Genomic DNA, 12,563 nt, shown 5'->3' on the forward strand with positions numbered 1-12,563 from the left:
GCATAAAAGTTAGCTTTTCTTTTACACGTGTGTGAAATCCAATGACGCCAAGTGTGCGCTTCAGACTGTCGTTCAGCCGCAGCAGAGTTACATAATGGATTTAGATCACTAAATAGTATGTTTTAAAAGGCAGGCAGCAACTGATGATTGAAAATGGTTTGATGTAGCTTGATGGAAATCATTTTAAAAGTGCAGGTAAAGGGATAAGCAAGCTGACATTGTAATTATAAGGTAGCTTATAAGGCAATAGGGACTAATTATTACACACGCACACTCAAACATTTAAGAGTGACCTTAATCTTGTTTAATGATAATACAAATGATGATGATAGTAATAATGTCATCATTATTTTTTGTAATTGTTAAGTCTTAGTTCAAAGTTATATTTATGAAACTTGTTGTTGTTATTGTGTTTTTGTTCAAAAAACTAAGTTTCATATCTTACGTTTCTATTTTTATACATTTTATTTATCAGAACTTTAATATACTTCGATGTTCCTCTGTTCCACTGTGACAATATTATTTAAAAATAAACAAGTTTGTTTTAAAATGCATTATCATATTATTTTAGTCAATACTCATAAATAACTACAAATAACTAATGTTAGGGAAATCTGTTAATGTTTTGCTGCGCGTTTCTGAAAAAAAATATATATATCGGCCGATATATCGGATTTTTAAATCAACAAATATTTGTATCGGTATCGGCCTTCAAAATCCTTTATCGGTCGGGCTCTAACGCACACACACAAAAACACACACAAACTATATCTTTCTCACAAACACGCACACACACACACACACACACACACACACACACACACACACACACACACACACAAACACAAACACAAACACACCTGTCTACTCGTGTAAATGGATACAAAAGCTGAAATCTCACTTTGGATCAGACTGTGATGGTCCACTACTGAAATTGTAAGGCTCATCCATGGACCGGTCACTCTTCATGGACACACAGCTGGGCACTGGAGACACTGATCTGTGTGTCTGTGGTCTGGATACACAAGGATACAAAATACATCATAGATTAAGCCAAAACATCTTTACAACACTACCGAAGGCTAGCATGTGTATATACCATATGCTTGAAACAAATACATACAAACTCAATGACACACACACACAAAAACACACACAAACTATATCTTTCTCACACACACACACACACACACACACACACACACACACACACACAAACACAAATACACCTGTCTACTCGTGTAAATGGATACAAAAGCTGAAATCTCACTTTGGATAATGCTGTGGTGGTCCACTACTGAAATTGTAAGGCTGATCCATGGACCGGTCACTCTTCATGGACACACAGCTGGGCACTGGAGACACTGATCTGTGTGTCTGTGGTCTGGATACACAAGGATACAAAATACATCATAGATTAAGCCAAAACATCTTTACAACACTACCGAAGGTTAGCATGTGTACCATCTGCTTCAAACAAATACACACAAACACAATGGCACACACACACACACAAACACTATATCTCTCTCACAAACACACACACACACACACACCTGTATACTCTTGTAAATGGATACAAAAGCTGAAATCTCACTTTGGATAATGCTGTGGTGGTCCACTACTGAAATTGTAAGGCTGATCCATGGACCGGTCACTCTTCATAGACACACAGCTGGGCACTGGAGACACTGGTCTGTGTGTCTGTGGTCTGGATACAAGACACATCATAGATTAAGCCAACACATCTTCACAATACTAACGAAGGCTAGTATGTTGTGTATATACCATATGCTTGAAACAAATACACACAAACTCAATGACACACACACACAAAAACACACACAAACTATATCTTTCTCACAAACACGCACACACACACACACACACACACACACACACACACACACAAACACAAACACACCTGTCTACTTGTGTAAATGGATACAAAAGCTGAAATCTCACTTTGGATAATGCTGTGGTGGTCCACTACTGAAATTGTAAGGCTGATCCATGGACCGGTCACTCTTCATGGACAAACAGCTGGGCACTGGAGACACTGGTCTGTGTGTCTGTGGTCTGGATACACAACGATACAAAATACATCATAGATTAAGCCAAAACATCTTTACAACACTACCGAAGGTTAGCATGTGTATATACTAGGGCTGTCAATCGATTAAAAAAATTAATCTAATTAATTACATACTCTGTGATTAATTAATCTATATTAATCGCATATATATTTTTTGCTGTGAAAGTATTTTAAATATTTAAATTCTAATGAATCATTGAATAATCAGCATTAGTGACATTAAAGTTCAAAAACTCTTTTATTATTATTTTCACTGTTCAAATAATTGCCATAATAATCTATGATATGACCTAATATGCTAAGGAAATAAATTCAAAAGTGCTTCGGGAATAAGTTTTTTTTTTTTCACATACAAGGCATTTCATTGCAGAGGACTTTATTTTCATCACTTTATTTTTTATCAATACCATCAGGCCGTTTTTTAAAAGTAAATGTTCCAATCAATGATCCAGGCAGCACGTTTTCTTCTCTCTCCTTCATATTACAGTCTAAATTTTACTGACTAGAACGGCTCGGGGTCAAAAGTCATATGGAATCGATTAATCTGCACTAATTTTTTTAATCAGTTAATTTTTCTCAAATTAATTAATCAAAATTAATCAGTTATTTTGACAGCCCTAGTATATACCATCTGCTTCAAACAAATACACACAAATACAATGGCACACACACACACACACAAACACACAAAAACTATATCTCTCTCACAAACACACACACACGGGATTGAAATTACCCCCCCACCTCTCTCTCACACACACACACATACACACACACACACACCTGTCTACTCTTGTAAATGGATACAAAAGCTGAATTCTCACTTTAGATAATGCTGTGGTGGTCCACTACTGAAATTGTAAGGCTGATCCATGGACCGGTCACTCTTCATGGACACACAGCTGGGCACTGGAGACACTGGTCTGTGTGTCTGTGGTCTGGATACACAAAAATACAAAATACATCATAGATTAAGCCAAAACATCTTTACAACACTACCGAAGGTTAGCATGTGTATATACCATCTGCTTCAAACAAATACACACAAACTCAATCACACACACAAAAACTACAGTATATCTCTCTCACAAACACTCACACACTCACTCTCTCTCTGTCTCTCTCTCTCTCTCTCTCACACTCTCACACACAAACACACACAATCTCTCTCTCCCAATCTCTCTCTCTCACACACACCTGTCTACTCTTGTAAATGGATACAAAAGCTGAAATCTCACTTGGGATCAGACTGTGATGGTCCACTACTGAAATTGTAAGGCTGATCCATGGACCGGTCACTCTTCATGGACAAACAGCTGGGCACTGGAGACACTGGTCTGTGTGTCTGTGGTCTGGATACACAAAAAATACAAAATACATCATAGATTAAGCCAACACATCTTCACATTACTACCGAAGGTTAGCATGTGTATATACCATCTGCTTCAAACAAATACACACAAACTCAATGACACACACACACACACACACACACAAACTATATCTCTCTCACAAACACACACACACACCTGTCTACTCTTTGAACTCGATACAAAAGCTGAAATATCACTTTGGATCAGACTGTGATGGTACACACACACACACACACACACACACACACACACACACACACACACACGTCTACTGTTGTGAAAATGGATACAAAAACTGAAATCTCACTTTGGATCAAACTGTGATGGTCCACTGCTGAAATTGTCAGGGAGGCCCATGAACCAGTCACTCTTCATGGACACACAGCTGGGCACTGGAGACACTGGTATGTGTGTCTGTGGTCTGGATACATAAGGAGACAAAATACATGGTAGAAGGTGCCGACAAAGCTTCACAATAGTCAGTAAGGTCATTAAGGGCAAGAGTGCGTGCACACCTGGCGGGATGATAACTGTTTTGGCCACAAACTAGCAAAGACAATTGTGATGCGCCTGGCACCCCAATGTGCCAGGTGTAATATAGGGCCATGATGTCTTGGGTTTTGGAAACAACTCACCTTGGATAAGACAGCACTCTTCCTGTGCTGACCACCTGATGCCCATCAGTGAGGGGCTCCTCATTCTTCATGGACATGGGGCTGGACACAGCTAATGCTGCTCTGCCTGTCTGATTTCCTCCAACAGCATCACCCCCCTCTTGAGGGAAATCCATTCTAATCAATCAATCAATAAGAAAATAAACAGAGTGAGTGAGTGAGAGAAAGAGAGTGTCACTCGTTTTTAGAGAGGTGAGGAAAATGTTTCTGGTGACAGGTTCTTCATGAAGTGCTTACTTTTAGCAGCTATGTGGACCAGTCAGATCTGTGGATCCATTTCTGTTCCAGCAATAACAGACATGTTGACAGAGACCAGGTAAACCACTGACAGAAAGAAGCCTAGGCCTTAATGGAAATCAATATGAACACTTAAAAATGAGACCATTCCCACACTACTACTTGTACTAGCCTACTACTATTAATTACCTACTAGCTTGTGCTAAGTAGTTTGCCAACTTGCTGTAAGGTGTTGCTCTGACTGTGTGTTTAACGCTCTCAGTGGCTAATGGATTTTGACAACACTGCTGTATAAAATACCGACTAGCCTAATAGGCTACAATTTAATGTAGTTTAGGGCTGACTCGGACTTGAAGTCTGTGCATTTGAATGGAGACCTTCGATAAAAGCCTATTGTCTTATCACTAGGGGAGCCTGTCGAAATATGACTGCGGTCCTACATGAAAGAGGCGAACTTTAGCCTAAAATCTAATGTATTTGCAATAGCCTAGGCTACGTTTCGGTTGATCCATTCCACAGACTAGGCCTAGGCTACTTTAGCCTACTAGGCTACATTTGGCCTGAATTGAAAGTGTTATGAAATGTAGGCCAAGTCAACGAGAAATTCCATGAAGTCTCCGACAGCTCTAAATTATCTCCAGTCCTCGAAATCGACATCAATTAACGCCTATGTAATGGATCACAACCTTACATTTAATTCGCTTTATCTAGGCCTACTTACCTCCATAAACCGTCAGAAATGTTCTTGCCCGAACATCGGTCTGTGTTAAAATGTCCCTTCTACTTTCGATTTCACCTGTTCCGCGTTCAGCACGTGCGCCTCCAGTCTACAGCCACCACTTACAGCTGCTAGGCAGGTCACAAAACAAAAACGAACCCCTCTGGTAGGCTACGCATTGATATCCTTGTGGAAAAAAATATTGTATTTTCTTCTTAAAAAGGGACACTTTAACAATAGTAATAATAATTTTTAGATACTTTTTTTTTTTTTTTTTGTTGCCTCTTGGCAACATAGCCTACCATAACGGTAAAAGGTGAAATAATTCATGTTTAAGAATTAAAGCTAACGTATTAATTTAAAACGCCTATCGTAACACCCCCGATTATCGCCACTTTTGTTCAGAAATTCTAAAACAACGATGTTTTTTAACACTTCAAAATAACATTTACTAAATGAACCTTAAATTTTTCAGTAGCCATAGGTGTGTAGATTTGAACAAAATCTCGTTTGGTTCTTAACGGGAGCATTTACTGCCTGAAATATCCGATTTTGTTGACCACGCTCGGAGTTATAGTGCTGGCCTGATGGGTCGCCTATTTACACCGTTTCAACGGCACATGGACGGTTAGACCGAGAATTCTCGTCGTGAAATTAAAATCCCACTGGAGCTCCAAGCGGTTGTGTACACGCAGCCTTACAACACTGTTTACAGCTCTTCGAGTCACGGTAAAATGTAATTTTTGGTACATAGCTAATTTAGATATACCTATGGTGTGGGTAGTTGCGTTTCTATAGGAGTTCGCTGTCTTGGTTTGTATAGAAATGGATATTAAGTGACACATACACGCAAGAGTTACTATATCTGTATAACAACACTAGGAGAACAAAAATATTTATCCGATTTTCAATGCATACTTTTTAAAAAAAATCTAAATTCAGTTGTTGCCCCCAGGTAACATTGTAGCCTAGGCTAGGCTTACTGTACCTAATAAAAATCGATATTTTACAGATATGAAGTTATAATGATTAAAACATAAAAATTATCATAAATCTCCCCAAACATTCTCAGGTATACACATAGCTACACACAAGCACCCACACACATCCACAAGTTTGCACACATACACCCACTCAACATCCACTTTCCCTCTGAGACCTGCCTGACTTTTTGAAAGTTTAGTAAGCAATTTGTCTCAAAAATTAAACACAGGGGGTAGGCCTACACTGTAGCAAATAGAGAGAGCAGTCAGGCCTCAAACTTGAGGCTAGGGTAGCAAGTCTGCTTCACAGCAACACCAAAAAGCCATGGATGTTGGTATGGTATTCAGGGTACACTCAACCATAGTGATGGCATTCTGTAAAACTTCAGAAAGCACACTCATGCACTTCACACATACAGGTGTCCCGTAAATTCATCCATCCACTGTACATCACAGGGTGCCTCACTGCATCACCTTTCCATGGGGCCCTCGTACAGGGGTCAACCTGACCTAGGGGTCCCTCATACAGCTCATACTTTGAGCACACTTCTTTTGGCATCACAGCAAGCCCTTTCACTTCTGGCATCATGTAGCAAAAGGAGAAAGCGGTCACCCCACCTGGCCTCAAACCCCAGTACAAAACCTGCACTATGATCGCAACACAAAAAAAAACAGGCTCTTTTTTATTTTTGGTGAGTATTTCACATTTATAACTCCTTTTATAACAAATACAGGCAATACATTTGCCAGTTTACTTACAGGTATAGGCAATATGTTTGCTTTTGCCTTGCCAATTTACTTACAAATATAATGCACTAGCTTAGTATATTTGGTATGGCCATATGCAAGTCTGTTATGGTACAATGTTGCCTCAGGACAACATGCAGTTTTTTGTAATTTCTTATGACACCTACGTTGATGTTATAAAAGGTTGTTGATAATGCATCTTTACTTATCAATAAAGCTTGCTCAATTTTTTTTCTTGATGATTTACTGGAAGAAACGTACTGAGAAATGCAATTTTCGCAAGGGAAAATACAGCACCGCAAGACACCTGCACAGTCCCTGAATGAGGAAGCAAAATGACTGCCTGTGAGTCATGTGACTTCTTTCTTGCAGTTGCATTGAATAGTACTGGAGTTCCCACCCCTGCTGAAGAACTATCCAATCAAATGGTTGTTTCATTTTGTTTAAACAAGCCAAAGTAGGCTATGTTGTCTGGATGCAACGCTGTACCATAGAGGGTTAAGAGGCTTCTTGCTCTCATGTGCCACAATAGGCTATTTGTCTGTCAGTCAGCTATTAGGCTACATTAGATTTTTGTCGACAAGAGGGAGAGGGTAGATGTCCTTTTCTCAGGGATGGGCAAAAATCCATCAAAATATATTTGGAAATAAAATACCAAATACCCAACTTTAAATAAACTTTAAAGTAGTACAGTAGTCATGCCATGTATCAAAATAAAATACTGTATTTTGAAAATACTAAAAATACTTTTTTTCAATGGAATATGAAATCTATTAGTATGCTACACTCGTATGTACACGGGTATGCAGTGACTGTTCAAAATTAGGTAAACATTTTTACAAAACAGATGTGCTACATGTGTTCAGGCGTTGCTTAGGGGTGTTATTTGATTGGTTGCTTCAACACCCCAGATGAGAGTCGTGTAATTTGATTGGCTGTTGAACTCAAATATCAACAACCTTTCACTAGGTTCAACAACTGTATACCTTTAAGCTCACACAAACAACAGTGTTAAAAAGGATGCAGAATATTACTCTTTATTGCCAGTGTACAACAAGGCGTAGGCCTACTGTCAATTGAGAGAAGTGCTCAAACTCAATTCACTGCAGGTGTCCACATGGTTACATGGTGAGGAAGTTTCCTGACATAATTTTTAAAGATTTAGATGGACAGAGACCAACAGACTTTAGAAACAGCCACAGTAACAGTACAGTGATGATCAGAATTGTTTGTATGCCTCCTGTTCCAGCCTTCTGTGGGTCTTGTCCTGCTCTGCTGTCTCAAATGGAAAAAAACCACATCACAGCCAGTCTGCACACTTGTGCTAATCAGATTTAATACTTCCATTCAAACAAAACAACAACAACTACCAATCAGCTGTTTGTCATTGTGGACATGAGGCAAGATTATGTTTTTGGTTTTATTTAGCAGTCAGCATTTAAAAGTCCAGATCTACTTGGTGTACATACTATACTTTTTGCTCGACGACCATTATGGAAGAACATGTTTTTCCCATTAGTTCACCTGACCTGTTGTTGTGTTGTGTGTTTAAGAGATAAGATATCACATCGGTGTGTGTGTGTGTGTGTGTGTGTGTGAGAGAGAGAGAGACAGAGTTAAAGCTAGCAACAGGGAACATCAAACAAATACAGAAGCACTGTGGGGCCAGCTCAGGGGTGTGGTCATCAACTGACTGCAGAACCGCTCTGTTCTCCCAAATGAAATCAGAACCAATTTAACCACCCAGCATGGCCTCCTGGAATCAGGCCCAGAGCACAGGCCCGCAGAGAGGGACTGCACATACGACGTTAGAGAAGAGGAAGGAGAGCGTGTGAATAAAAGGTGATAAAAAAGAGGACCTACAGTATGGCAGAGAGACAGAGTGTGTGTGTGTGTGTGTGAGAGAGAGAGAGAGAGTGAGTGAGAGAGAGAGTAAGAGAGAGAATGACTGTGGGTAGGTGTCCAGGTTTAAGTCAAGTTTTAGATCCTCAAGTGAAGTCACTCATTTGGGCGGACATTCGTTCATTTGGGTATGCGGTATATCTAAATTTACAGAGTTGTGTGTGTGTGTGTGTGTGTAAGTGTCTATGTACTAGGTTATAGACGCTTGTAGACCCCAAGCACAGCCTTGCAGTTGGAACAGGTGTGTTTTGCATCTCTCAGGCGATCAACACAAAAAGGGATGAGACAGCAACCAAGGACAAACCTGGAAGAGAGGGGGGAGAGAGAGAGAGAGAGGAGAGAGAGGTCTCATTCACACTGCTGTAGAGTTCAGTACAGTCCCTCTTAAGAGTGTCAGGGTTAAAAAAAGGAAGGCAGGTTGGTATGTTTTCTGACTCAAGTCCATAATTTGTTGAGAAACTTTACAGATTTGTATTTGCACATTTGCACTATGTCTTTAACAAAAACACTTTTGAAGAACTTTTTGAACTTTTTTTTTTGCTGCCTTTTTTGACGGGACATCTTTGTGCTCACCCGCACATGAAGAGTCCGCCACAGAACAGGTAGGTGATCAGCCCAGAGGAGAACTCCACCTTGGTGACGCACGTCTGGTGGCAGCTCGGACACGTCACCTGCACTGGGCTGTCTCCGAACGGACCAATGGTGGCTGGGGAACAGGTGGATGGTCAAGTTTTACACAAGGACAGTCCACTCAGAGACAAAAAAAGTGTCTCCATCAGTGGTTTCAGTGGTATGGTTTCAATCTGATGGGGTAACTGGTAGCGATGCTAAAAACTCCCAACACCCCATAATACACAATACACAGAGAACATACTAATGAAAATGTGCATCTCTTCTCCATTTAAATGAACGCGTATCTAACTGTGTATGTTGCTACACCGCAGAAACTAATTATGCAGCATCCTAATGGAATTCAGTAAGATGAGCGAACACAAAAACCCTTCATCACTTTGTCATAAACATTACATGGCACGTCATGGCCTGTCATATGTCATCATTGCAGTCAATAGCCAATCACACGGTAGCTGGGTTTCCATTCAGCTCATTCACATAAGCGCTTTGAAGAAATGAACATATGAGAGAGTTTCCATCCAGTGTGTTGTGTGAATTGAAATTAATATTCTTAATCAAGATAAGACTTCTGAACAGCTGTTGGATCAAAACACGAGGTTGGCAGGGTAACATTTATGGAAACATAGAAACATTTACAGACATTTTATGTCTTTACGTACCAACAGGGACTTGGCCTGCAGTGTTGGCCATAGCTCTGCAAAGACAGATAATTAATGTGATAATAACAGATAATAACTGATAATATACAATTGTAGAGTAGAGTATAGGCCTAATGATATAATGTGTAGGCTACTGAATGCTTGGCTCCCCGAGCAACCAGAAAGAATGACGAAAAGTCTGAAAATGCAATGAACATTTACTCCAGAACCACTCTTAATATACCAGTATGTTTCAAGTCAGAGGTACACCGGTCATCGGAGTAAAAGAGCAAAATTACATGTAGTACAGATTGAAGGTTTCAACAGTCAGTGGTTGCCAAAGAGAGAGAGAGTGAACCAATAAAACCGTATGACCACAAACATATTTATGAACATAAAATAGTATAGAGCATTTCCATATTGAGTAAAACACTGCACATGTTCAATATGTATTCATCTATAAATACACAATGTTTTACTTTGATGAAGATGCACTTTAGCTAACAGCAGCAGAGAAAACGAACTGGAGGCTACTTACAGAGCTGGCGGTCAGGCGGAGAGTCCAGGAGGCGCGTGAGAATAACAGGCTTGTGTTCCTCCCAGCCCTGTCCATCCCATCCCTACTGGACAGTCGTCAGCAGCGGCGGCGGCAGCGGGAAGCGGAGCGGCGGGATCTCTGCCAGCGTGTCCCGCTCTGCTCTCCTGACCCTTAATGAAAGAGTCCTCTATGTGCAGCGCACAGCCATCCCTCACGAGATCCACACACTTCAACAGACGCTGAAGAGCAGAGAGAGTCCGTGTGCCACGCTGTTATACAGTTGAATGGGATGTTGGGCTGTGCTTATGTCTGCTGGTTATAACAGGCTAAGCTGTTATTTTGGGGTGGTTGTTTGTTATGTGTAAGCAGCATACCTAAATTATTCTTTTGACTCACAGCTTCGGTTGTTGTGTCAGCAGTAGGCCTAATGAATGGGCCCTGAACCTCAGTCATAGCCTACATGACTATTTGTGTATCTGTTCATTTACATGTTGTTAGTTTCTAGCTTAATTTGTTTATTTTCAAATGCATAGCTAAATTAGTGAATTTTAAATTAGTTAAGGCACAGCTATCGTATATAAAACACTATAGTTCTAGTGTGTTTTAAGGGTTCTATCAAGTGGTCCTCAGATATCTTGTATAACAACATTTCAACATGTGAAAATACAATATCATATTTTATAACAGTGCCAGACTTTGTTTTGTAGTCTAATTGAAGGCCTACGAAATCTCTTTGATTCATCTTCCACTGAAGAAACACACGTCATCAGCATAAAAGAACCGCAAAAACACCAACCTTTTGCTTAAACAACAAAAACAACACCTTACATTTATATAGCGCTTTTCTCGTCACTCAAAGCGCTTCACAGGGAAGGGGGGACCTCACTAACCACAACCAATGTGTAGCACCTACCTAAGACAAGGTATCCATTGGTCTGGCTGCTGGCTAAAAGTGACATGTCGTCACTTCACTAACCAAATGAGCCACATATCCCGAGACCAGTGTGCTCCCAAGAGAACAGGCTCCAGCTGTGTCTAAATTAGGAAGAATTTGGGGGATAAAAAGGAAGCGAATGGGGAAATAACTTGCACATGTCCCTGAACTAAATTTCATTACTCTGCAGTGCACTGCTCTTCACACATGGTCTTCTTGGCAGCCGCCAAGCAGACATAAAAAAGGCTAGCAGCAGTCACAAGAGAGTCAGGTTAATCTGAGTGTCACCGGAGTATCATGGGGTCTGACTTAGCTACTTACATAATGCACTTTTACAGTAGCAAGTAGGAATTTTACAGTAACACACCAGAATTTACAGCTGTGTTCAGGAAGCCTTTAGAATGAGGTTAGTAGCCCTAAGATGAATGAGATGAAGATGAAGGTCCCACAGCTTGCTTTCATGATCATTTTGAGTGCATTGTGTCAGATGTTCACTACTGGACATCGGGGGAAAAAACAAGACAAAATTGCCTCAACCTGTCTGCCGCATGCTGTCAGAAAAAGTAAATGTATGTGATTTCCAAAGATATAGTCTTGCTACCATGACATTCCTCTGTGGATGCTCCTGAGAGGGACTTTGGTTGTCACAGACTACAGATCAGATTCAGTTGTGTGTAAATCAACTTCCTGCATCAAAGGCCTTTCACTGTGTTATATGCACAATCTACTGGTCATGCTGTCACAGGCTAGAAACAAGACAAGGAATTGTCTCATCTCCAGGGGGGTATTCCAAGTACATGGTTTAGTGACAAACCAGAGTAAGTGGTAAACCTCCTACAGACAGAGCTGTATGGATTAATTCTCCTAACAAAACAATGCCATAGGGCTCTTGTTGTAGGAGGTTTACCACTTACTCTGAGTTAACTTAACCAGGTTTGTCACTAAACCTACTTGGAATACCCCCCCCATGTCTTTTGATGCACATGAAAGGCACAGTGCTTAATGCAGGTTTGTTTGTGGATTGCTTGGAATAGTGAAGAGCTTGGGAGGAGCAGGAGTCTTTCTCTCTCATTTACTGAACCAGGACTGTG

The 12,563-nt window shown here is 40.4% G+C and overlaps 2 protein-coding genes across 2 annotated transcripts in view; both read right to left on the reverse strand.

The window, feature by feature from the left end:
• Positions 1-5,168, reverse strand: part of LOC143126835 (NACHT, LRR and PYD domains-containing protein 12-like) — a 33,731-nt gene extending 28,563 nt beyond the window's left edge. Inside the window, exons 1-10 of the mRNA XM_076288291.1 lie at positions 5,101-5,168; positions 4,380-4,487; positions 4,104-4,259; positions 3,776-3,889; positions 3,334-3,447; positions 2,920-3,033; positions 1,966-2,079; positions 1,598-1,711; positions 1,271-1,384; positions 902-1,015 (exon numbers count right to left, since the gene is read on the reverse strand). Of these exons, the coding sequence (XP_076144406.1) occupies positions 902-1,015; positions 1,271-1,384; positions 1,598-1,711; positions 1,966-2,079; positions 2,920-3,033; positions 3,334-3,447; positions 3,776-3,889; positions 4,104-4,258 (953 nt within the window). The 5' untranslated portion in view covers position 4,259; positions 4,380-4,487; positions 5,101-5,168. The remainder of the gene's footprint in view (positions 1-901; positions 1,016-1,270; positions 1,385-1,597; positions 1,712-1,965; positions 2,080-2,919; positions 3,034-3,333; positions 3,448-3,775; positions 3,890-4,103; positions 4,260-4,379; positions 4,488-5,100) is intronic.
• Positions 5,169-8,651: 3,483 nt separating this feature from the next.
• LOC143135704 (lipopolysaccharide-induced tumor necrosis factor-alpha factor homolog) lies at positions 8,652-10,052 on the reverse strand. Its single transcript, XM_076296151.1, has 3 exons — positions 10,022-10,052; positions 9,303-9,435; positions 8,652-9,033 (listed from the first exon to the last, which is right to left on the reverse strand). Exons 1-3 carry the CDS (start codon positions 10,050-10,052, stop codon positions 8,925-8,927), a joined length of 273 nt encoding a protein of 90 aa, XP_076152266.1. The 3' UTR covers positions 8,652-8,924.
• Between the last annotated feature and the right edge of the window lie 2,511 nt (positions 10,053-12,563).

The sequence above is a fragment of the Alosa pseudoharengus genome, unplaced genomic scaffold, assembly GCF_046254945.1.
Source record: "Alosa pseudoharengus isolate Yale_2024_CS ecotype anadromous, Long Island Sound unplaced genomic scaffold, YU_APseudo_1.1 YU_APseudo_1.1_scf_1, whole genome shotgun sequence".
NCBI lineage: Eukaryota > Metazoa > Chordata > Actinopteri > Clupeiformes > Clupeidae > Alosa > Alosa pseudoharengus.